At 37.5% G+C, this 25,252-nt stretch overlaps 2 protein-coding genes and 1 non-coding gene across 6 annotated transcripts; 1 reads left to right on the top strand and 2 right to left on the bottom strand.

Annotated features, from left to right (window-relative positions):
- Window positions 1-4,940: 4,940 nt before the first annotated feature.
- Window positions 4,941-5,048, bottom strand: LOC131318220 (small nucleolar RNA snoR100). Its single transcript, XR_009197555.1, has one exon. It is a non-coding gene; the product is annotated as a small nucleolar RNA snoR100 (small nucleolar RNA).
- Window positions 5,049-8,000: 2,952 nt separating this feature from the next.
- LOC131315615 (uncharacterized) lies at window positions 8,001-16,128 on the top strand. 4 transcript variants are annotated; one of them, XM_058344775.1, is made up of 13 exons: window positions 8,001-8,064; window positions 8,215-8,353; window positions 9,642-9,842; window positions 9,942-10,064; window positions 10,271-10,308; window positions 10,417-10,525; window positions 10,995-11,032; window positions 11,139-11,247; window positions 11,732-11,769; window positions 11,877-11,988; window positions 12,234-14,831; window positions 14,990-15,075; window positions 15,563-16,128. In XM_058344775.1, exons 2-13 carry the CDS (start codon window positions 8,276-8,278, stop codon window positions 15,804-15,806), a joined length of 3,774 nt encoding a protein of 1,257 aa, XP_058200758.1. In that variant the 5' UTR covers window positions 8,001-8,064; window positions 8,215-8,275; the 3' UTR covers window positions 15,807-16,128. The 4 variants fall into 4 exon arrangements, with proteins under 4 accessions (XP_058200758.1, XP_058200759.1, XP_058200760.1 ...); XM_058344776.1 differs by lacking the exons at window positions 10,995-11,032; window positions 11,139-11,247 and having other exon boundaries at window positions 8,029-8,353; XM_058344777.1 differs by lacking the exons at window positions 10,417-10,525; window positions 10,995-11,032 and having other exon boundaries at window positions 8,029-8,353.
- Window positions 16,129-19,459: 3,331 nt separating this feature from the next.
- On the bottom strand, window positions 19,460-20,655 carry LOC131317585 (F-box protein SKIP23-like). Its single transcript, XM_058347123.1, has 2 exons — window positions 20,136-20,655; window positions 19,460-20,052 (listed from the first exon to the last, which is right to left on the bottom strand). The coding sequence occupies exons 1-2, from the start codon at window positions 20,653-20,655 to the stop codon at window positions 19,460-19,462; spliced, it is 1,113 nt and encodes a 370-aa protein (XP_058203106.1).
- Window positions 20,656-25,252: the final 4,597 nt, after the last annotated feature.

Below are 25,252 nucleotides of genomic sequence, written 5' to 3' on the forward strand. Positions count from 1 at the left end.
AAAACAACACCAAAACTTTTTTTTTCTTCCTATTCTTATAGCCTATATCACAAACCCACCACTTTCTTAATTAATCTTTCAAAAAAAATCAAATGTGTTCTTAAATTTGGAAAAGAACGCAAGGTTCTTCTTTTTTTTTTTTTTGCAAGATTCTTCATTTACTCAACCATAGGGGGAGGAACAAAAAAAGGAATAACCACATTTTAGTTGAAAATTTTATTATTTTTTGCTAAAAAGTGATTATTTCTCAAAATACTTGGGTAAAAATAAAAAAAATACTTTTCCGGTTCCTCTCGTCAAGACGAATCAATAACTCATAAAAGTTTGGCGCAAAACTAACAAATGCGAAAAAAATTCAAATAAAGACAATTTTTCAGATTCAGTTAAGTTCATAAGAATGCAACCTAAAATAGAAACGGGAAAGAAGAGAAACAATTTGTGGTTGAAGTGAAGAAGATATAGAGCAGGTGAAGAAGAGAAGAAGAAAAACTAGTTGAAATACGCATGTATATGAATTTTGGAACCAGTTAACTTATGTGATTTGGGGTTCACAAATTTTGATTATTGAAAAAGGTTGCTAGTTTTGGTTATCCAAAACCCTAAATTTGATTATTTCTAAGGATGTTGCTAAGTTTAATTATACCATTGTGAGCCATTTTTTACACAAATATTGTTAACTTTAACAACAATTAGCTTTTGATTATACCACTGTGGATGACCTCAGTACGTTGTAAACTATTTAATCATCTTTTAATGGTTGAAAACTTGAATTTGGTTGGAGAACGCCAGTCCTAAGTTCTCATAATTTTTCATTGAAGCTAAATATACTTCTTACACAATCCACACATGGTTGGAATTTAGCTTCAGTTCCGACATATGTGCACTAAGTCTTCTACACATAGTTGTTTGATATAACGAGACAGTACTCTCTAACAAAAGTGACAAGATATAATACACGTACTTCCATTTTTAGCATGTAATAATTTTAGTATCAAACCCCGATTTTGGGATTGTAGATTTGACAAGTCATAATTAGACATCACATGGATCAATTTTGATCTTCATTTTGTAAGTGCTGCTAGGCATTTATCAATACAATCTTCTTACTTTTGACCAAAAAAAAAAATAGATCTATTTCCTCTCCATACTCCATCTCTCCATATTCCTCCATACTCTCTCCTAATGGCTCTCACTCCCGAGCCGACATCGAGAATTGGAACTCGTAGAATTCGTAGTTTACTAAAGTTAAAAAAAATTTAGATTCATCAGATGCATGTATATAAACGTTGAACAGTTTAAGTTTCACATGCATGGCTTTTCATATATATTTTTTTTACTTTTGTGAAACAAACATATATACAATTTGTTTATACATTTGCTAATGTCCGGCGAAATTGATTTCTTTGTCACGGACGTAGATAACAATAGATTTACGAGATGAACAGTTTCGATCATCGACATTGGCTTGGATCGAAAGCCACAAGGGGAATATGGAGGATTATGGAGAGAGGGAGTAAGGAGAAGAATTGATCCCGTCATCACAAGGCCAACCTGTCAAAACTTGTCCACGTGAAGTGTCATTAGGCTCTCGGCTGTCCAGCACGTGATATTTATAGTGTTGTTGGCATTTGACGCAATAACCTTTGCATCTACCTATTCTTTGATTTTCCGATTAAAAAAAAGCTATTCTTGATTTTGTGTGTATTTACTAAAAAATGAGTATTATTTTTAGCAATAGAGTGTTTGATAACAAGTTTTATCAACAAATTTTTACCAACAAAATTTGAGATTAAAAAGAGTTTACAAAATCCAAAAAAAAGAGATTGAAATCTAATTATTTTGGAGATAACTGAGTTCGAGGTGCATGCTTTTGAGACTAAAATATTGTAAAATATACAAAACTTTTTTTATCTGAAAATATACAGAACTTGAAGGCTCAATTTTTCAAGCATAAGTAGGTTCATTCACAACATAAAAATTATTAGTCTTTGTATCGGACCAAATAAAATAATTAAAGCATTAAAGCATTAAATAATAGAATAATTAAAATCGGATTGGCCTAGTGTTTAAGGTTTGAAACTTAGAGGTTTGCTATTTCCTAAAATTTCACATTCGAAAACCTCTCAAGTGTTATAAACTCTTTCGGAGCCAGTCCATAGAAAGCTTTGTTCGGATTTTAATTGAAATTTCTGCAAGTGGCCGGTGGAATTAGTCTCCAGAATTTGTTGAAGTATGTATAACGGCATAAGCTGACCAGATATCTGAATTGTAAATAAAAAAAGTATAGAAATGTCATGATTAAAAAGTTTAGATCATAGGTCAATCATCGTTGATGGTGAGATTACACCAATATATTTTAGTAGTAGCAGAAAGGGATTTTTTGTGGATTTGTTTTTGATAGAACGGAGGATTTTTTTAATGGTCAAAACTAAAAAAAGTCATTTTCCAGAAGATAAAATAATGGGAAATAATCACCGAAATTATAAAATTGCATGGCCTCGGGTGGTGTGGTCAGAGCTGATTAGTTACCTTTGGCTTCCAGTTTTGCCCTCCAGCGCCTGTACCCAATGCCAAACTGTCGGTGCAAATAAAAAAATAGGATAGTGGAATGACGAAATTAGCCCCCCTGCTTAAATTGCCAGCCATATGGTCCTTTTTCCTGAAAATTTCATTTTATTGTAATCTGTTTTTTAATAATAAAATGAGATTTGAAACAAAAATATAAAATCTCGGAAAGGACCATGCTGGTAATTTAAGAATAATGTGGGGCCGGTAACTTGAATCTTTTTGTCGTCGCTGGAATATCTAAATCTGCTTTTCACACTTTCATCGTTGGTGTTGGAGAGCTCAAAAATCTTCACTCAATTTTTAAGCTGACTGGACTTAAGAACAAAAACTCAAATCTAGAACTTTAGATATGGGTCTCTAAAATCCAAAAGCGATAGGGAGAATTTGAGATCCTCTCTCCTTAAGGAGAAAGTCTAAATTAATATGAGATCAACTATGGGCCGAGTAGGAGAAAGTCTAAACCAACTCGCAACTATGCTAGATTATAAATTGATGTACCATTTATCAAGGGGAGACTTAAAAATTCATCCTTATTTCCCTCTTCACTTATGAATTCATCCTGTCATTTTCTGCAACTTATGATTTCATCCTTCTCATACTTTTAATACCGATATTGCCCTTTGAGTATTGTTAATTGTATATATTTATATATTTTAAATCGTATATGCAATACAAGCTTTTCGATTTCATGGTAAATTATTTGTAACATTTACCATGAAATATGTCTGTATATTTTTATCATTTCATGGTTAATTATTTGGACCATTTACCATGGAACTATTTCATGGTTAATTATTTGGACTGTTTACCATGAAACTAGTCCGGCGAAATCTGTTAGGCCGCTGCGCGGACCAATTCATATAAGGATAGTTTGAGATGTACAAATAATTATGTTTACATCCCAAAATTCTTGTCTATATAGGCTAAAATTTTTAGGATGAAATCACAAATAATTTACATCCCACAATTCTTGTCTATATAGGGCGATGATTATAGGATGAAATCATAAGTAATTTTCATCCCAAAATTCTTATCTATATAGGCCGAGATATTTAGGATGAAATCATAAGTATTTTACATCCCAAAATTCTTATCTATATAGGCTGAGATATTTAGGATGAAATCATAAGTATTTTACATCCCAAAATTCTTGTCTATATAGGCCAAGAATTTTAGGATGAAATCATAAGTATTTTAGGATGAAATCATAAGTAATTTACATCCCAAAATTGTCTATATAGGCTGAGATATTTAGGATGAAATCATAAGTATTTTACATCCCAAAATTCTTGTCCATATAGGCCAAGAATTTTAGGATGAAATCATAAGTATTTTACATCCCAAAATTCTTGTCTATATAGGCCAAGAATTTTAGGATGAAATCATAAGTATTTTACATCCCAAAATTCTTATCTATATAGGCTGAGATATTTAGGATGAAATCATAAGTATTTTACATCCCAAAATTCTTGTCTATATAGGCTGAGATATTTAGAATGAAATCATAAGTATTTTACATCCCAAAATTCTTGTCTATATAGGCCAAGAATTTAGCCATGTTCCGTTGGCCAACTCGAAGAATGAAGAACAAATGCAAAGATATGGTCAACTTATCATGTTATATTCCTAAAAATATCGATTCCTCAAATACGTTCCCTGATAAATAAAAAAGTAATCAATCATATTGAAATTTATCAAATCCCATTGAATTAGGAAAATAATATAACATAATATATGTATATCATAGTGAAAAGGGTAAAAAAGGTAATTCACACACTAAGAGGATGAAATCATAAATATAAAAAAAGGGCGGGATGAATTCTTACATGACATGGATAAAGAAGATGGATATTTAAATATTCTTTTATCAAGTGTTCTTAACAAAATCTTATTGCCTATAAAAATAAAAATAAAAACCCTTTACTACTTCAATACATGTTAGTCTAAACTTTATAGCATCTCAATTTGCATAGGATAATAGAAAGAATTGATCGAAATCTTTCCCAACTACAAGTTCTACTAAGGGAAGAAATAATCTCAACTAAGACAAAAGGAAAAATTCTCAAAGGCAGCTAGAGAGATTTAAACTCTTAATTTTCAAATGAGATACAATAGTCTGGCGAACTATTAGCCTCTGTTGGTTACTAGTCTTGTTAAAAGAGTCTTCTGTATGATTTCATATCGGAGTTCATCTTGAATAACAACAACAACAACATAACATAACCCATCTAGTCCTCAATCATTGGGGGTATGGGCGGGGGATGATTGAAGACAGACCTAACCTTTGGCAATATATGCACAAAGTGGCTGCTCTTAGAATACCACTAAAACAGTGGCCCCCCTAACCTCCAAGAACCGAGGAGCTACAGGGACGTTTTGTTGTAGAACCATACCCCCAAATCAAAGCCAAATGGCATCAGAGAGGGCAGGTCTAGAGACCCAAATCAATTTATGTGCACATTACCATACTTCCTTCATTGATAGTTCAGAGCATCGGTATGTACAAAAGGAGTTCATCTTGAATGGCTTGCCAAAATCATTATTTTATCTAAAATGAGGTCTCGCCAAAATAACTTCATTGGACTAAGGGTCATCATCGGGCCGGGCGGAGCCGGGCCAGCCCGCCAATGTACTACCCAAGCCCGCCCACGGGCCGGGCCGATCGGGCCTTTTCTTTTTGCGGGCCGGGCAGGCCGGGCTACCTACTATAAATTGAAGCCCAAGCCCGGCCCGCGGGCTAGCCCAATTGACGGGCTAGCGGGCCAAAAACCGGGCGGACCACTGGGCGGGCTTAAATTTCCTTAGGAAAGGGAAAAAAGAAAGGATTTTGTGGGATTTGGGGCTAATGGGCGGGCTTTTGGACGGATACCACGGGCGGGCTACCGGGCGGGCTCACGGGCCGGGCCTACGGGCGGACCGAGTAAAAATTTATAGGCCCGAGCCCGCCCATTACAAACTATGGGCCAACCCGATAAAAGTCCGATGGGCCGGACGGGCTTAGGGCGGGCTGCGGGCCTTCGGGCCAAACGATGACCCTTACATTGGACAGTCATTTCTCAAATTAAATTTCACATAAAAAAAAAATGGCAAAGCTATTCCGTATTCATATTTGTATTTGTGTCTTGCTATGCTTTTTTCCGTCAAATCTCAATGACATGATTAAAGTGGTCCTACAAATGTTAATGAGCTAAAAGATAAAAAATGACTTTTACTATTAGAGATTCTCTCTTCCTAGAACTTTTTCAAATCCAAAACTAGTGAGCAGTTTTAAGACCTATATATAGTTGAGTCATCAATTTCAAGGTGTGTCATGTTTAGGTAGAAAAATGAAATTTTTTCTTAGGATTCCGTTTAAACTTGGTATTAACAAAACATGACTCGCAAATACGGAAATTAATATATACTAGCATGAACCCGTGCCATGCACAACAATTTTGAAAGGAAAAGAATGAAGTAAAAAAGATTTTATGAACATATTTTCTAAACCAATAGATAGGTAAAATTGTTGATTGGTCCCTAACTAATAGGGTTTTTCTTGTAAAACGTAAATTATCTTATTGTTTAGACTAATTGATTTTGAAATGTTTGGATCAAATTTCTGAAAGTTATTTTTGATGTAATGAGTAGTAATGAGTGAAGAGAGATAGAGAAAAAAAAAGTATTGAGAAATGTATAGAGAGAAAAATGAGATGAGATGAGAGTTGAACCAAACAAGATGAAGATTGTTTGGATCAATTCCATGACACTGCCGTTAAAAATACTTTAAACATTTATATTAGACCAAGTATGCTCTAGGCACAGATGAAATAGGAACAGATCGCGTACATACTTTTGGTGGGACCCACTCCATATCCCGTAAAGATGATTCGAACTGCTCAGTTTTCTTAAAATGTTGTTTTATGGACTCTTGTAAAAATCATTTCAATTGGATACCGGTAAGACGTTTTCAAAATTCGTCGGACGAAACTTACCTTTGTGGAACCCAGGGTGGACGCAGTGGTGTAGCCAAAATTTTATGTAAGTGGGGGCACTTTTTAAACACATTTCAACCAAAAAAATTTGTACTAAGCAACGTTAAAACGTTTGTGCTAAAAATTGAAAAACTTAACATATTTATTAATACAGTAAATTACATAGATTTTAGAAATAATCGAATTGCTTGAATTGTCTCAACGAATCAAGTCTACGAGCAATTCACTACACAATATTTAGCAATATTGCTCCCATTGTTATTAAGGCTCCGTTCCGCAACTAAAAATAAGTCCTTATCTTTTAAGAAGGCAATTTCAAGTTCAAAAATTATGGGCTTATTGAAATCTAAAAATATGCAATATGGATCTTATTTGGAAGACCTTGATGAGATCTTTTATATAATGCAAAAAAAAATTGAAAAATTATTTTTCATTTACTTTATTTTTGAATTTAAAAATATAAAATAAACTGCTTATTTTTTAAGAAGGTTTCTGGAACGGAGCCTAATTGCTATAGCATAAAACGAATAGCCCCATGGTTTAAACATTTTTGAATTTTGGACATTATGGATTAGAAAGTTCCAAATACTAAGTGACGACTATTTTTCACATTAGACATATCTTTTCGTCAGTGTGATGACAATTTTCAAATATGTGAAATAAAAAATAAAAAATGAAATAATATTCGACATGTCTTAGAAAGATCAAAAGTAAATTTATAAAATACAATATAAATTTTAAAATCTTTAAATTTTACTAAAAAAGATTGAACGGCATCCAATGCTCCCTCCGCCACCACGTGTCATTTTCGTTTGCGTAAACAGACTTTTCGATGTTTAGACCCCACTTAAGAGACTTCTCAACCAAGACAGCCCCCGCAATTATTAGAAGAACGAAAAAGAAACGTAAGGGTGTTTGGGTCAATTCCCCGACACTACCGTTTTAGTGTTTAGATAGAGGCAGACCAACTTTATAAGTATTATTCACCAAATCTGTTTTTGAGTATACTACTCATTAAACATTCAACGTTAATAAACAATAAAGCTATGGATCATAAACCCTTTGGTGTGAACCAAATGCATACTGCGTTGTATAAGATTCATCTTTAAGTTCTTACAAAAATGATCAGAGCCGCTCAATTTGTTTAGAATGTATTTTTATGGAATCTTGTGAAAAATCAGCTCAATCGGATATTAGGAAAGGCTTGGTCGGTTTTGTGCTAAATTTTTTTTGACAATAAAATTGAGAAAAGAACGATCTAAGAACTTAATTATGTCTGATTGAACTGAGTGTTTTGATAGGAATTATTGAAATTTTATTTTAATCAAATTGAACGGCTTCGATTGTTTGTGTGAGATCTCGAGGTGGGCTCTACACAATGCGCTGCGCAAATGGTCTAAACCCAAATGGTGTAGCCATAGAAGGATTTAATAATTTACCCATACGCATAGAAGCTTCACACAGCTGCCAAATCCAGTAGAAAGAGAAAGCGACAGGGGTAGAGCAGAGTAGAGAGAGAGAAAAGGTAAACTATACAAAGATTTTCTTGGTGGAGAGAGTAAAACCATCCAAAGATTTTCTTGGTTCACTCCCTCTGGATTACTAGCATTTAATTCACAGTGTCAACTCAATTTCAAATTGATCTCTCTCTCTCTCTCTCTCTCTCTCCAAATAGAATTGACCCTTGACGTGGACGATGAAGATGTGAAGTCAAGAAAACCCAGAAAAAGGCGAAGATGTTCAAGTCGGGGCGATGGAGGAACGAGAAGAACAAGTTCAAAGCGGTCTTCAAATTACAGTTCCATGCCACTCAGGTTATAACCCAATCATAGATTCATAGCAATCTCAATTCTAAATGTCTTCTTTTAATGCACGATTATATATCCTGTTTTTTTTTTTTAGAATCATCCATATCAATGCAATGTTAGGCGAGCAATGTTACCCACATAATTTTAGAACACAACTCCAGACACAACTGATCCGGAGCGGTTGGATCCATATGAGTGCACATGCATTGAACGTTCCGGACTTAGTTATATCCAGAGTTGTGTTTTAAAGGTTTTTTTTTATGATGTAGGAACCACCCATGGCAGGGTCACATTGGACCCACCCATGCAATGTGAACCTACGGAGAACTAGCGCAGCAACCGACTGCCACGTCCGCCCACTTTAATCCGGAGTGCCTCCAATAGAAATCGAACCCTGCCATGTTGCAAGCGCACGTCTGCCCTTACCACTTGGACAACCCAAGGGTGGGTAGTTGTGTTGTGTTTTAAAGTTGTGTGTATGGACTTTCCCATGTTAGGCTGGGAGGTGCTCTTGCGAGCTAGCCATTGTCCCTTTCTGCTATGTTTGGTCACCACAGTCCTACTGAGACGTGAGTTGAACAAGGGTGCCTCACACGCTGTATCTGGTTCACAAGAACTATAACCGCAAGTGAGTCCACTCCAACTCCCTATCGTGCGGAGAGTGAGGGAGTTTCACCCTGCACCTTTCACAGGGTTCAACGCAATGTGATAGGGAAACTTGATATTTTGCCCTTGTTTGTTGGGAATTAAAGCAGAAAATAAAACAATGTGGATTCTACTAGCGGGTATGTTTCCAAGATTTTCTCTATGCCCTTTTCAATTGTAGGAGATTACTAAAATGATTTGTGATAAGTACGACAATCAATCCTGTAACAGCAACCAAAAGTCCCCACCCCCCCCCCCCCCCCCATGGTGATGAAACAATTAATTGAAAAAGTTACAGATCAACTAGTACTCGGTGGGGCAGTAAAAAAACCTATGGGTGATTGATCCTTCACGGGGCCTGTCACGGGCCCCTATGGTAAACCGTGCTAACCTATTGTTTTCTATGAGAATTGAACCCTTGAGTCTTTGATCACATTGTTGGGGTAGTTACATAGGAGTGAACAACTGAGCTAAACAAGTTATCAAGTTTCCACATAATGGGTATGAAAGTAATGATAAGAGCATCTCAATTATCGAAAGTAGTTGTATTAGGAGTGGAGTAAAATGTCTGTTTTATTTGGTTATGTTTCTTTGTATTTTCTTGGCAACCAAAAAGTAAGTAAGTGGATCATGGGTTTGGGGTGTGCAGTTGGAACAGGTGGGAGGGGATGCATTGATGATATCCTTGGTTCCGGCCGACGTTGGAAAGCCGACAGTGAGATCGGAGAAAGCAGCAATTCGAGATGGAAGCTGTTACTGGGAAAATCCTGTGTATGAAGCCGTGAAGTTGTTTCAGGAGCCAAAATCGGGGAAGATTCACGAGAAAACATACTATTTCGTCATATCAACTGTATGAAATGTCTTAAGCCTGAACTTTGTTCTTTTTGTTCCAAATGAAGTTGTGTGAATTCATCTCATGGTTTCTTGGATTCTTCTGACTCACGCATAGGGGTCATCAAAAGCTGGTCTTGTTGGAGAAGTTTCAATCGATTTTGCAAGTTATGCCGAGTCCAATAAACCTTCTTCTGTGTCTCTTCCCCTTAAGAATACGAAATGCGGCGCGATTTTGCATGTAAGCTTTCTCTCTGTGTGAAATGGATATATGTACCACAAACAATAACGTTTCGGATAGATGACAAATCTATCCCAAATTCGAATACATAGTCCTTTGGCGACCTCTGCTTGCCAAATTGGCTATTGTTTTGAATGCTTTGTTCTCTGTACTGTATTTTGTACTCCAGAGTTTTCCTCTTACATGTATTGTTGCTTTTGAAATAGGTTTCAATTCAAAGGTTGCCGGAAAATATTGATCAAAGGTGATAACACATGGATTGCATAATTTTATTCGGTTCTATTTCCAAGTCTTTGATTTTCTTGTTCATATTTCTTGAATTTGTTTTTCTACTTCTCCCATGTTTCTGCAGATACCCTGAGCAAAGCGAAAATGTAAAAAATAATTTGGCAGATGGAAGCTTGAAGACACAATTAAGAAACAACAACCCCGATATGAAGATCGACAGCAATTCTACTCAAGTAAGGTCTCATTCCATCTAGCTAAAAAATGGCCCTTTTTTTCCCCTTCTTGTGGAGAGATGAGTGCAATAAAGACATCTATAGGTTATACGGAACTATATTCTATTTGCATAACAATCTCATGTACCAGAAGTTTTACATGTGCCATAGTTTTCTAGCTATCCTACTTTCAATTGAAAGTAATTAAATGCAAAAAAACAACGTTCTCTTCCCCTTAAGAATATGAAATGCAACTCGATTTTGCATGTAAGCTTTCTCTCTGTGGGTGAAATGCATATAGTAACACACACACACACCAACATTTTGGATAGATAACACTTCTATCCCAAATTCGAGTATACAGTCCTTTGGTGAACCCTGCTTGCCAAATTGACTATGGTTTTGAATGCTTTGTTGACTGTAAGTGCATTTTGCAAAGCCTAATTTGCTCCAGAGTTTCCTCTTATGTGGATTGTTGCTTTTGAAATAGGTTTCAATTCAAAGGTTGCTGGAAAAGAGTGATCAAAGGTGAAAACACGTGGAATGCATAATTTTATTCGTTTCTATTTCCAAGTGTTCGATTTTCTTGTATATTTCTTGACTTTGTATTTTTTAATTCTCTATCTTTCTGCAGATACCCTGATCAAAGCAAACATGCAAAAATTATTTCGCCGGATGGAAGCTTGAAGACACAATTAAGAAACGGCGATGCAGATATGAACATCGACAGCAATTTTACTGAAGTAAGGTCTTGTCCCATCTAGCTAAAGAATGGCCATTTGTTCCCTTCTTGTGGGGAGGATGAGGGCGATAAAGACATTTATTGATAATGACGGAACAATAGTTGATATAGATAACAATCTCATGTACCAGAAGTTTTCACGTGTGCCCTAGTTTTCTATCTATCCTACTTTATCTTTAGCGGATCAATTGAAAGTTATATATTCAAACAACAACAAGGTTCTCTTCCCCTTAAGAAAACAGCATGCGACGCGATTCTGCATGGAAGCTTTCTCTCTGTGTGCGCGTGAAATGCATATATGTACCACACACATTATCGTTTTGGATAAATGACACATCTATCCCTATTTTGAATACATAGTCCTTTGGCGACCTCTGCTTGCCAATTAGGCTGTTGTTTTGAATGCTTTTTGTGCTGGAAGTGCATTTTGTAAAGTCTAATTTGTCCAGAGTTTCCTCTTATTTGTATTGTTGCTTTTGAAATAGGTTTCAATTCAATGCTTGCCGGAAAATATTGGTGAAAGGTAAAAACACATGGAATGCGTAATTTTATTTGTTTCTAGTTCCAAGCCTTCGATTTTCTTGTTCATATTTTGTGACTTTGTATTTGCACTTCTCTGTGTTTCTGCAGAGATGCTAAGCAAAGCGAGAATGCAAAAATTAATTCAGCAGATAGAAGCTTGAAAACACAATTAAGAAATTGCGATGCAGATGTGAACAACAACAGCAGCAATTCTACTGAAGTAAGGTCTCATCCCATCTAGCTAAAGAATTACCATTTTTTCGTTCCTTTTTGCGGAGAGGATGAGGGCGATAAGAGACATTTCTGATAATGATGGAGCTATAGTTGAAGTACATTACAATTTCATTTACCAGAAGTTCACTTTTTCTGCAGTTTTCAAGCTATCCTACTTTATCTTTTAGCAGATGAATTGAAATTAATTGAACTCAAAACTATGTTGTTTGTGTTCTTGGTCATTATCTGTAGGATGGGCCTTCGACGAACAAGATTCCACATGTTGCTGGGTTGAACGGGAACCGGCGGGCATCAAGTGGATCTGATCTTACAATGACAAGTTCTGAGAGCAGCTCCGGTCTCAACACCCCAATACAATTCTTGTGTCCCGGAGAGGTCATTTCAGAAGACAAATCTCAACAAGCTTTAGAAAGCATGATTGAAAAGCTCAGAACCGAACTTACTGGTTTGTCTAGGGTAGCAGAAGTGTCAGAGTTAGAACTACAGTCTCTGAGAAAGCAAATTGCAAAGGAGAGAAAAAGAGGGCAGGATCTCTCGAGAGAAGTTGTTATCTTGAAAGAGGAGAGAGATGCATTCAAGGAAAAATGCGAAAAACATATGGATGAGGCGAGGGTGGAAAACAAGTTGAAGTTACAGGGAGGGAATTCCTTTGCTCTTGTTGAGGAACTAAGAGAAGAACTAAATTACGAGAAAGACCTTAATGCCAATCTTCGATTACAACTTCAGAAAATGCAAGAATCAAACACTGAGTTGATTCTCGCTCTACGTGACTTAGATATAATGGTGGAGCAGAAGGACAAGGAATTATGTAACCTTTCCAACCTGTTCGAAAGGTTCCAAGAAAATATGTCCCAACTTAAAATGGGCGATGATGAAGAGAGAAAAACCCTAGAAGAGCTTGCTATGGAGTCTGGTAGCACTAAGGAGCCACATTTGCCCGATGAAAAGAGCATGGAAGTTTATGGCGAACTACAGAGATGCAAAGATGATTTAGAAATGCAGATGGAGCAGCTTTCTCTTGACTATGAGATATTGAAGCAGGAAAACAATGAACTCTCATATAAATTGGAGCAAAGTCGAGTTCAAGAACAGCTAAAGATGCAGTATGAGTGTTCGTCTCCTTATGATATTGTAAATGAACTCGAATCCCACATTGAGAACTTGGAATCTGAACTTGAGAAACGGTCAAATGAGTGTTTGGAATCTTTGGCCACTGTAACTAAACTAGAAAGACAGATCAAGGATTTGGTGGAAGAAATGGAGAAGCAAGGTCAAGGATTTGAAGCTGATTTGGAGATTCTTATTGGTGCCAAGGTTGAGCAGGAGCAAAGAGCGATAAGAGCAGATGCAGCATTGAAAAAGATGCAATGGCAAAATCTTAGCAGGGCAGAGCGGCTTCAAGATGAATTAAGAAATGTTTTAATGGAAGTGGCATTTAGTTTGGAAGAAAATGAAAAGATGACTACAAAAGCGGAAACAGAAGCCAGTGAACTCCGGCTGCAGATAAGTTATCTCGAAGAATTGGTTTCGAAAGCAAATGAAGAGATCCAATCAGTTAGTGACCGGTACGAAGCGAAATTGAATGATATGGCATCAGAAATTGACCATGGAAAGAAGCATGGGGAAGAAACTCAGAGGGTTCTATCACAGGACATACAGATGCTTAAAGCGGAGATTGGAAGGCTCGAGACAGAAAATAATACCCTTTATGATGAAGTGCAACGAATGGAATCTTTGAAAGATGAACTGGAGCAAATGAAGACATCAATGGAGGAAAAACAAACGATGCTACGAAGAGGAAACATGGAAAGGACTGATATGGAAAGCATGATTCATTTGTTGAGGAAGGATGCTGAGGTGTTTACAGAGGAACTAAACTTGCTGAGGGGCTTTAAGAATGAAAATGAATTAGTAATTGAAAGGCTCAAGACAGAGAATAATGCCCTTTATGATGAAGTGCAATGGATAAAATCTTTTAAAGATGAACTCGAACAAATGAAGACATCGATGGAGGAAAAAGAAACGATGCTACGAAGAGGAAACATGGATAGGAACGATTTGAAAAGCACGATTGATATATTAAGGAAGGATGCCGAGACGTTAACAGAGGAACTAAACTTGCTGAGGGGCTTAAAGGAGGAAAAGGAATTAGTAATTGGAAGGCTCGAGACGGAGAAAAGTAGCCTTTATGATGAAGTGCAAAGGATGGAATCTTTGAAAGATGAACTGGAACAAATGAAGACATCGATGGAGGAAAAAGAAACGATGCTGCGGAGAGGAAGCATGGGAAGGAACGATTTGGAAAGCATGATTGATTCATTGAGGAAGGATGCCGAGATGTTAACAGAGGAACTAAACTTGCTGAGGGGCTTAAAGGATGAAAAGGAATTAGTAATTGGAAGGCTCGAGACAGAGAATAATGCCCTTTATGATGAAGTGCAACGGATAGAATCTTTGAAAGATGAACTGGAACAAATGAAGACATCGATGGAGGAAAAAGAAACGATGCTACGGAGAGGAAGCATGGAAAGGAATGATTTGGAAAGCATGATTAATTCATTGAGGAAGGATGCTGAGATGTTAACAGAGGAACAAAACTTGCTGAGGGGCTTAAAGGATGAAAACGAATTTGTAATTGGAAATCTACAACTGGAGTTGGACGCTCTTAAATCTAAGTACACTGACTCCAACCGTTGTTTGTTCAAGGATGATTTTGAGGAAGAGGAACTTAGGAATCAGGCTTGTGAGGTAAATGGTGACCTAAATAATGAGGGTGCATTCAGCAATTTGGAGAAGCAACTGATCAGGGATAATGAAACATACTGTATGGTGAGTTCTTTTAGACTCATGTTTTCTTTCGATTAATAAATCCCATGGACTTGCTCATCAATTTCCAAACCAGAGTAATCGAGTTGGACTCCCGTCTGCTATATGCATTTTTCGTTTGAAGGAGCAATAATTTGGGCCTTGGTTCATCTTGGATGCAGGTAGTTAAAGATCCTGAGGGGATTGCTTTGAATGGTAGCGTACCTAAAGCGGTGAAAAATTGGTCTGTGATGCCTATGATAAGAAGGTATATTATTCCTGGCAATACGACTTCATTTCCTTTGAGCCAAAGGTGGATGTATATTGGGGTCTGCAGTTTCACCAGCCCCACCCGAAGTTTAAATTTTTCTAATAAATTTGAGTACTTTTAATATAACTGGTATGTTAGTCTCTTATATCCAAAAAGTTTGGTTTCATCTAGGCAAAGTCAAGTAATCTTACAGTTGTATGGATTTTTTCCAATTTCTTTCATAGATAAGAATCTGGTATCTAGGTTTTCTTTTTTTGGGTATAGAGTACATTTTTCTGTTTAAAAATTTGTATCCTAACTCGGCCCCTCTCAAATTGAAATCCTGCCTAGCTCAATCCCTCTTTGAGCCAGTTTTGGTCTATTATTGTTGCTTCCAACTTGAGGGTACTCCAGCTGATCACCACTTCCAGAAACTATACTTTGATCACTTTGCAGTCCATTTACCAATTTTTCTGATAAGTTTTGGTTTTCTCTGTTCCTGCAGCTGTAGTGAAGTTTCATTAGTGAAAGAGGTGGAAGCCTCTATTTTCAGTACTTTACATGAAGGACACCTAGAGGAATTATTAAGGGAAATGGAATTGCTGAGGGAGAAGAACACGTCAATGGAAGGGGAACTGAAGCAAATGCAAGAGAGGTATTCAGACATAAGTCTCAAGTTTGCAGAGGTAGAAGGTGAGAGGCAACGGCTCCAAATGATGGTAAACCGTAAGAACAGAAAGAAGTCCTGATATAGTTTTTGTAGAAATCTGGATATCTGGACACCGTTCTTTGATTATGTGCTGCCTATGCCCTTAAATCTCTGATGCAAGATTTCGTCCAGAATTTTGTCAACAATATGATAGTAATGGTGTTGTGTACATTCGTAATAGATTTCTTTCATTTTTTCCCTCTTGGAGATATAGATTTTGTTCCCAAATCGAAGAAATAATAAAAGAAAAATGTGCCTCGGTGTTTAATCCGTGTTTGTTTTTCTACGTCATAATTGTTTTGACTCAATAAATATTGGCATTCTATTACTAATCTGTTGCGATTTATATTTGTCTTTCATCACAGATTGTTTCATATTTGCGTACAACTACTGCAGAAAGTGGCATTTTTTTTTTCCTTGCTGGCAGAATTAGGAGTTATGTAAGTAACTCGTAGTCCCTTTTTTGTTGATGGAATAGCTACATATCCGGATCAGTTTACATGCACCCTTGTTTATACTTCATGGATACGGCTCATTTGTCTGACAAATCACACAATAGAAGTTTAATGTAAAGTGTTGTATTCTACCAGTTGCATAGATTGTGCGAATCTTCTGGAGAATTCAGATGTCACTTAGCTCTAAACAATAGTAGAAAGTATATTCTTGCTAATTAGTTAGGAAGCAAGATCCAGCGCGTGTAGCACGGATACGACATGAAACCCTGATACAGATACGAGACACAACTATTTTCCAGAAATTGGGGACACAGATATAACCCTGCTCCCGAATTTGGTAATAAATTCTGTAACAGAACATATTTTTGTTTCTAAATCTAAGAGTAGAATAGATAAAGCACCATCTTTTCAATGGTTATTGTGAGTGCATAATCGTTATAGACTCGAAAAAACACGGAGTTTGAATTAATTTTTTTTTTCACCTTGCCACATATGATGAAATAGCGGATTACCTATGCCTAAAGACACACCCTACAATAGGTCCCGTTACTTTTATAAATCCGCGTTCGTGGCCACCCTCAACTCATCCTCATCCTATTGGCGTACGTCGAAGTGGTATTTTTTCGTCCTTCATAAAAGTTACTTTTTACCCTTTCTCAAGTATAAGAAATCACTCATGAGCCATGACAGAAACAATAGCAGCTAATGAAAAGAATAGATAGATTTCAACTGCAACGCCCCGAAAATTCGGAGACATTAAGAAAATATTGAAAAGAGATTTTCAATAATATTTTTTTTTCTTTTTTTTTTTTTTTGCTCTAAGATATCCAAAAACAATTTTCCCAAGGGAAATCCATAGATTTACTACGTCATCATTTCAAAAGCATATGTCATTATATTACAACCGTTTCTAATAAATCAAAATATTACAATTTTCAAAGCTTCCAAAATTAAAATAGACTTAAATTAATCAGAGCGACTATGCACACGGAAACCAAGGTTTTCAGCTTCTTCCTCAATAAGATTGAACTCGATTGAATCGTACAACACTTCTGTTCCGTCTTCGATACCTGGAGTTCGAGTTACCAGGGCAACATAGCACCGTGAGCGACGACGCTCAGTAGCCAAAACCCACCCGAACCCATAACTTAGAAGCAATAGCAATACAATTGACATGCATTTAAAAATAACATAAAAAGAGAACAATCAACTTTTCTTTCATTACTATCCTTCAACCTATGTGAGATCTCGGATCTTATCCACAGATCCATTCCTACCCATAACCTTTGGCACGAACACTGGTGTGGTCCGACTCCCCTTTTCCAGATCCGGATGAAAGATACCTAAGTTATATACCTGGGTATCCCATCCGCAACCATAAGTTCGGATAAAACTTCACCGGCAACCCTCAAGCGTCGTCTAGCCCGGGTTGAACTTCACCGGCAACGCTCAAGCGCCGTCTAGCCCGGGTTGTGACTCAAGCACAATGCCACCCTTATGTCCCGTCCCAACATCCGAGAGCCGACCACCACCATGCCGTACCAAGGGTTTCGTAAATCAACACTTTCAACAAATCACCACCAATCATTCACCAACCATTCAATCCTTGGATTCCTTGTCCGGAATCACAATCACAGCCTCTCACATTATCCATTTTCCATTAAACCTACTTTCAACGTCTAAGATGATAAGTGCGCACATCGCAACCAACCCAGGAACCTATTTGTCCAATCTATCAGTACAACAGCATTTCATACAGTTCAACACTTTTCGAAACATGCTCATGGGCTATAACAACAATTAAATTCGCGATAAAAACAAATCATGCGATGAGGATAAACACGCGAATAATAAATCTAATCATGCGATTCAATAATCCAACTAAACATACCAACATGCTAAAACTATTTAATCGTGCGATAACAATAATTATGTGACTAAAACAAATTAAGTTATTCCTTTTATTTTCTCTTTTCTTTTTCAAAACTAAAGTCTACGATTTACTCTTAATCACCCCGGGACTTGTAATCTTAGCCTTTAAAACTCAAGGGTTAGATTTATGAGCTAATCTATTTGAGGGCGTAGACAGCAAATATTCTAAGAAATTATCAAATCCAATGGCTACCCTTTTCTGGAAAAACAGTGGGTTTCGGCCGGTTCGACCGGGGGCATCGGAATGAAAACTAATTAATTTCGGGGCTTAATATTAACTTTTACCATTCAAGAGTTAGATTTATAAGCTCTTAAATCACGAGGGGTTAAACTGTAATTATTCTATTTTCCATTTCAAATTCCAGTACAGTTTTCAACGGAAATCAGTGGGCTTCCGCCGGACTTCGACCGGCAACGTCGGATTCGATTAATATCATACCGTAAAGCTAAAAATCATAGTAGAAACACGACATATACTTAGGGAGATGAGTTCCGAACTACCTCTCGTCCGGCGGAACGGGTTTTGGAGAGATTTTGGCGATGGTGGCGGAGCTCGGTCGGATGGTGATGCTGAGCACGGCAGGAGGTGATGGTGTCCGGCGGAAATGCAAGAGGTTCGGGGAACGGAGCTACAGCGGTGAGGTGAGCTTCGGTGGTGATGGTGACCCGGTTGGTGGTGGTGGTTCGGGTGCTCCGAAGGTGGTGGTGTTGTCCAATTGGGAGGAGAATGGAAGAGGTGGTGATGGCTGGTTCTTCTTCTCTCTCTCTCTCTCTCTCTCTCTCTCTCGAAGGTTGCTGGAAATACAGAAAAGAAAGAATGGGAAAGGGAGGTATAAGAGTGGGTTGCATGGGGTAATGACCCATGGGCAAAAATGAGCTGTCGCAATGAGAGTAAATGGAGGAGAAATTTGTGGGATTTATTGTACTCCCTCAATCTGCCGAATTAAAAGAAATGGGGAAAGGTTGGGTTGCAAGAAAAGGATCCGGTGCAACGCGTACATGCACCAAGAAAATTACTCGCCAGACACATGCGCACACAACCGATTACAGAATAAAATTTGGTGTGACGACATAAATAATTTTTTGTATAACTAACAAACAAAATTTATATTTGCAAATAAAAATTATTACTTAAAAATTCGGACCGTTACATCAACAGTCTGGATCAAGATACCACCAAATTTTTTAGTAACGACCATATTGGACATAAGAACCATAGAAGGATCACCAAGTATGAAAGAGGTTAAAATAGAGAACAACTAGAGAACCAAGCAAAACCGGACACCAGATGTAGCAATGCAGAACATCAGAACGATGGCGAGACCCACAAGGGAGGACAAACACGACTACGAGACACGCCTTGATAGAAAGCTGTCCTGCTTCTATCTTCCAAGTTGTAGATACCCGTGTCTTTTCCCCCTCCTTGCTTGGAATAAATGTATGCCTCCCAATTATCGTCGGTGTAGTAGATACAGTTAGGCCTAATTCCAGGGAATTTGGATGCTTCGATAGATATGGAAGAACTGTCGCCCAAGAACAGGGCATTGTCCCCTAAGCTTTGTATCAGCTCCGATGTCCACCCATCGCTTAACAAGTCTACCTTAAATACTCGAAATTCTTGGACCCCGTAATGTATCCTAGGCTCATCAAAATTGTACAAGGTTTCCTCCAAGCTGCCTTTCATAAAACTCTCGTGATCCTTTTCATCCGCGAAAGAGATGTCACACCCATCTCGAACGACTATCAATAGCTCCCCTTGTGACTCGACTATGTACAGTTGCTTGGGGCCAATAAATTTAGGAGCACCTATTTGTCCAACCTCACGTGCTTTGGTTGGGTTAGATCCCAAACGTCGCAAGCAAAAATCCTTCCCCCATCTTCGAGCCCATAAAATTGCCCCTTGTGAAAGACAATGTCATGGAAAGGACGCCGGGGATGGAGTTCAATGGTGGTCCAGGTCTTATCACCGGGTCTCCAAAAACCTGGGTACAGGCAACCTTCGTAAATGACCATCAAAGCATAGTCTTTTGACGACGGAGAAGGAACTGAAGACAGGACGGCCTTTTGTACGATATTAAAGATAGTTGGCAAGCCTTCTACGTAGTTCTTGAAAGTAGTGATATGGGGAAGACTGATTTGAACCCGCGACATAGGATTGAGTAGACTCATATCCCCTGTTTCGGATATGGTTACGAACCAGCCTAACGACTCCAAGCACCGCTTTCCCTTTGCTTCGGGCAGCATTATTCTGCCAATGAGTTCGCCGTTTGTTATACTAATGAAGCGACGGTAATCAGACGTGATGAGGTTTTCTGCTTCTTCCTCTTCTTCTCCTGCGAGCATAAGCCATGGAGTTTGTCGAGAGCCGTTGAAGTTACGCTTAACTGCCACTGAGCACCATGATTTGCAAACGCGGGCGAAGGAGATGAAATCTTCTAAGAGACCTATTCGTTTCGCAATGAAAGCGAGAAGATCTTGGTGGAGCTCTGCCCAATCTGCCATCTTTTTTGAGAATCAAAGAGAGAAAAGAGATGGCAAACATCTTCTTTCCCTTTTACCAATTTATGAGAAAATCTTTTTCACGGCAAATAGTTGTTTACCGCTTTATTTTGGACGGTCAGGATGTTAATGAAATTTTTTCCAGAACTTTTTTGGAGAAAAGTTAAACTATTCTTCGGAAAAGTTTCATTTAAATCTGGACCGTCCAAAACCAAAATGGACGGCCGAGATCTCGCGGAGCCGCGAATAACTTAGAAGGTTCTCTCTTTATTTATATGCCTAACAAACTAATGCCACTACCTGCGACCGTTCTAAAAATAGACTTGCGGGTGCGATATCGAATGCTGTAAAAGACTTGATTGAAGTTCTTTCTAACATCAATTGGTTTTAGGAATAATGGCGGAAGAGCGGTCTGACACAAACAAACGAGAATATGCAAGATTCAGTTTTAGAACCGGAAAAGAAAGAGATTTTAAGGAAGCAAATCAAACTTTCTTAAGTTCCCAAATTGAAATTAAATGGAAGTACTAGAATCAAAACAAGATAAAGTAGTTTTAGAAACAGTAGTACCGTTCTGGTGGATTGCAGGAGTATCAGAGTATGCTGCTGCTTCTTTTTTTTTTTTTTTTTTGCAGAGTATTTATAATGTTTTTTCTTAAAGAGAAAAAATAACTAAATGAACTTTTTCTTAATGACCTGTAATATTATTGGGCTTTCGTAAAATCTTTTTCCGATCGTTCATTAGGATTAACTATTCTTCTCGACTAGTGGAATAAAAAAAATATAAAAATCCCGACGGAAATTTAAAAACAAATTGCAGTGAAACTGTTAGTCTGGAAATTTTGTTCATGTTTAGCAAATTAAAAAGACAAACAAAAAGGCATTGAAACTATTAAGATTTTTGTTCAACTTTATCGAATTTTTTAGTTTTTTTTCGTTCATAACTTGGTAATTTTAAGATTTCGCTCGTCAACATTAAGGATTAATCCGAAAATTTAACGCCAATCTCCCAAAAATCCAAAAAGAGCGACCGAATCGACAATTGCAAAATATTTCCCAAAACTCTATCCAGTGTTTTATTGGGCTACATAATGTAACAAACCAAGGAGGAATTCTGGGGCGGTCCGGGCGGAGGGTGAACCCGTCATGTAAATATTGCTTATCTATTCATCTCCGATCAAGGGTCGAATCGGTAACCAACGAAGATTTCGACGAACTCTACAAAATAAACGATTCAATTTTTGTTGTGGGCCCGAGACAAAACATGCTCCCCCTTCACCAAATCCAAAAATAGGTCCTTGTATTCATTGAATCCTTATGCGACCATCAATCATCAATCAACTTGGCTTTTTGAAGATAACTAACTAGGCCAGATGGGGCCACAACGCATTCACAATACTTATGTTGTGCCCACAACACAAACTCACATAATGTGTGAGCAACAGTGAGAGCGCAGGTGCAAGTATGAAAGTGTCTTTCAAAAATTTCATAAACAACTAAAATTCGTGAGTACGAAAATTGAGAACGCGATTGCAGAATTAGGATTAAAAACAGGAGCGAATGTTATTTTGAAAAAAATAAATGTGACTAAGACTCAAATCCCCCGGGGAAAGGAACAAGGTCTGTTGTACGGATGTCCTCATGGTGGTTAGTATTTTTGTAGTACTCAAAAATTAGGAATAGAAACTAAAATTAAAAAGAACAACAGTGCTCCAGTCATTGCACCCAAAATGTGGAGGCCAGCTATCCCATGCCGTTTGGGGCCCACTCCAGACCCTGAACGGATGATCCGAGCTATTCAATAATTTAAAAAAAAAAAATTGGATGGGCTGCGTGAAAAATCAGCTCGATCCGATATTTATCGGTGTTTGAATCAAGCTTCTCATTTTTTAAAATCAGGAAAAATGAAAAGATTGGTTTTCCGAACACCAAATGTAGCAGTGCAGAACATTAGAACGATGGCGAGACCCACAAGGGAGGACAAACACGACTACGAGAGACACGCCTTGATAGAAAGTTGTCCTGCTTCTATCTTTCAAGTTGCAGATACCCATGTCTTTTCCCATTCCTTGCTTGGAATAAATGAATGTTTCCCAATTATCGTCGGTGTAATAGATACAGTTAGGCCTAATTCCAGGAAATTTAGACGCTTCAATAGATATGGAAGAATTATCGCCCAAGATCAGGGCATTGTCCTCTGAGCTTCGTATCACCTCCCATCGTTTAACAAGTCCACCTTAAATACTTGAAATTCTTGGGCCCCTTTATATATCCTAGAGCTCATCAAAATTATATAAGGTTTCCTCCAGGCTCCCTTTCTTAAAACTGTCGTTGTCCTTTTCATCCGCGGAAGCGATGCAACAGCCCCATGGAATGCTGCCAAGCGCCTCCTTGCCAAGCAGGTGTCGAGCGGTCAATCCGGCCGTTCATCTCGGCAATTGACGGCTCAAATCTTGACCGAGCAATGGACAGTTCAGATCTGTATGCGCTTAAATTCAATACAAACCGTCCGTGCCAAAATGAACGACCGAATGCCTGCTCGACACCCACTTGGCGGGTGCTTGGCAGCATCCCCGGGTCTCCCCATCTCGAACGACTATCAATACTCGATAGCTACCCTTGTGATTCGACTACATTTGCTTTGGGCTAATAAATTTAATAGGTACGTATTTGTTCAACGTCATGCTTTCGTTGGGTTAGATCCCCGAACGTCGCAAGAAAAAATCCCTCCCCAATCTTTGAGCCCATAGAATTGCCCCTTGTAAAAGTGAAAATTATTCAATACTTTCGGAGTATATAAACAATATATTCTGTCTTCTCATATAGCATGTGGAGCCTACACAAGACATACATGTGGAATCTGCATGTTATGTGAAAGGAAGAAATATATTATTCATATACTCCGAAAGTGTTGAATAATTACTCTCGTAAAAGACAATATCAAGGAAAGGACGCCGGGGATGGATTTCAATGGTGATCCATTGGAATTGGAAAAATGGACCTTTTAATATCGATTCCTTTCCGCACCCACCTCCCCCTTTGGGAGCGTGTCCTATCTAGTTTGGCTAATAATCTGGCGCAACGGAATTAACAAGAAAAATTAGTTGCGTACTAATCGAACGAATGATAAACTCGAGTCTACGAGAGAAAGAGACAAAATCTAAAAATTATTGATAAAAAGTTGATCAAAACATTATGTTACAACCCTTCATATAAGGTGTAACCCGAAACCCTAGAAAATTAAGTCGAAAAATAAAAAGTCCTATAATTTGGGGAAACTCCTAAAATTGAAAATGGGGAAGAAAAACAGGATTTTCTCCAAAAGAACCAGATAATAAGGAATTACAGTCTTTATTAATGAATCAAAACATTCCTAAAATAGCAAAAAAAAATTTTTTTTTGAGGGCCTAAACGAATGTTTCGGGCCAAAAAACACCACACATCATGACCTTAGGGTGGTGACTATTAAGTCAGTACACTAAGTTTGGGCCAGATCGGAGCTCTTCCAAATTTTGCCAAATTGGGTAATTTGTAATTAAGCATTGTTTGGGCTTTCGAGCCTTTGATCGGTTCATTGATCATGAAATTGGATCTCTACTTGTTCTACATCATAACCAATCCTGTCCAGTTTGGCTTTTTTGGGCCATGTCCCATGTTCACTGCAAAAATTGTAATAGTTCATTTTGTACAACTAGTCGAGACCTTCAATCGTGCAAAATATCATGTTTGTCGATTACCAATCAACGCCTGATCCAAATAATCTTTATTCAAAAAATTGAGTTTTAATCATAATTTTTTACTTTTGTCCGATTCCTTTCAATGACATGAATCAATTAGTCGGAAAAGTTTATCTCAAAACACACAAATGCAAGGAAAAAAAAAAAACTTTTAACTTCTTTATCCAAAACCATCTAGGGTACAAGGACTGTTGTATGGATGTCCTCATGGTAGTTATTTTTAGTACTCAAATTAAAAAGAATGCCAATTTGGGAAGGTTGCTTCTTTACTCTTCTTGTAACTTTCTATATGTAATCTTCCTATCTTCTATATTATAAAATAAAACGTTTTTTTGTTTACACATACAAATATGAGCACCTCTATAGTCGTTGACCGCCTTCAAGCTAAGATTGTAGCCGTCCGCAATTTAGAGAATGTTTCCTTAAGTTATACTTTGATCTCTGTTGTGGTAAGATATACACTTTCCTTTCTAATTTCTATTACCTTTTATTTTATTTTATTTTCATTTTAAGTAGATATTATTTCAAGAGGGTTGATAATTAATCTGTAAATTATTGCCTTTTTTTATTTCTTTTCTTGACTTTAGCATGAGCTTTTTAAAATGAGGCAGAGAATGAATAGGTTATATAGGACGAGTAGAGCAAACGGGTAGAGTAGACAACTTATTTAAGTTGAAACTCTATTTCGTTTGGACGTGTCTTAGGCACGGGCATCCGCTAGTTCTTTAACAAACCACTATTGAGAACCACTTCTAGTGAAGTTAATAACTCATCTCCTTTCCCCAGTGATAACCAAGGTTCGAGTCCCACGAGGAGGAGTTTTGAGTATTTTTAAAATTTTTTTTTACAGCTCATGTCACAAA

Source organism: Rhododendron vialii, chromosome 2a (genome assembly GCF_030253575.1).
Source record: "Rhododendron vialii isolate Sample 1 chromosome 2a, ASM3025357v1".
NCBI classification, from domain to species: domain Eukaryota; kingdom Viridiplantae; phylum Streptophyta; class Magnoliopsida; order Ericales; family Ericaceae; genus Rhododendron; species Rhododendron vialii.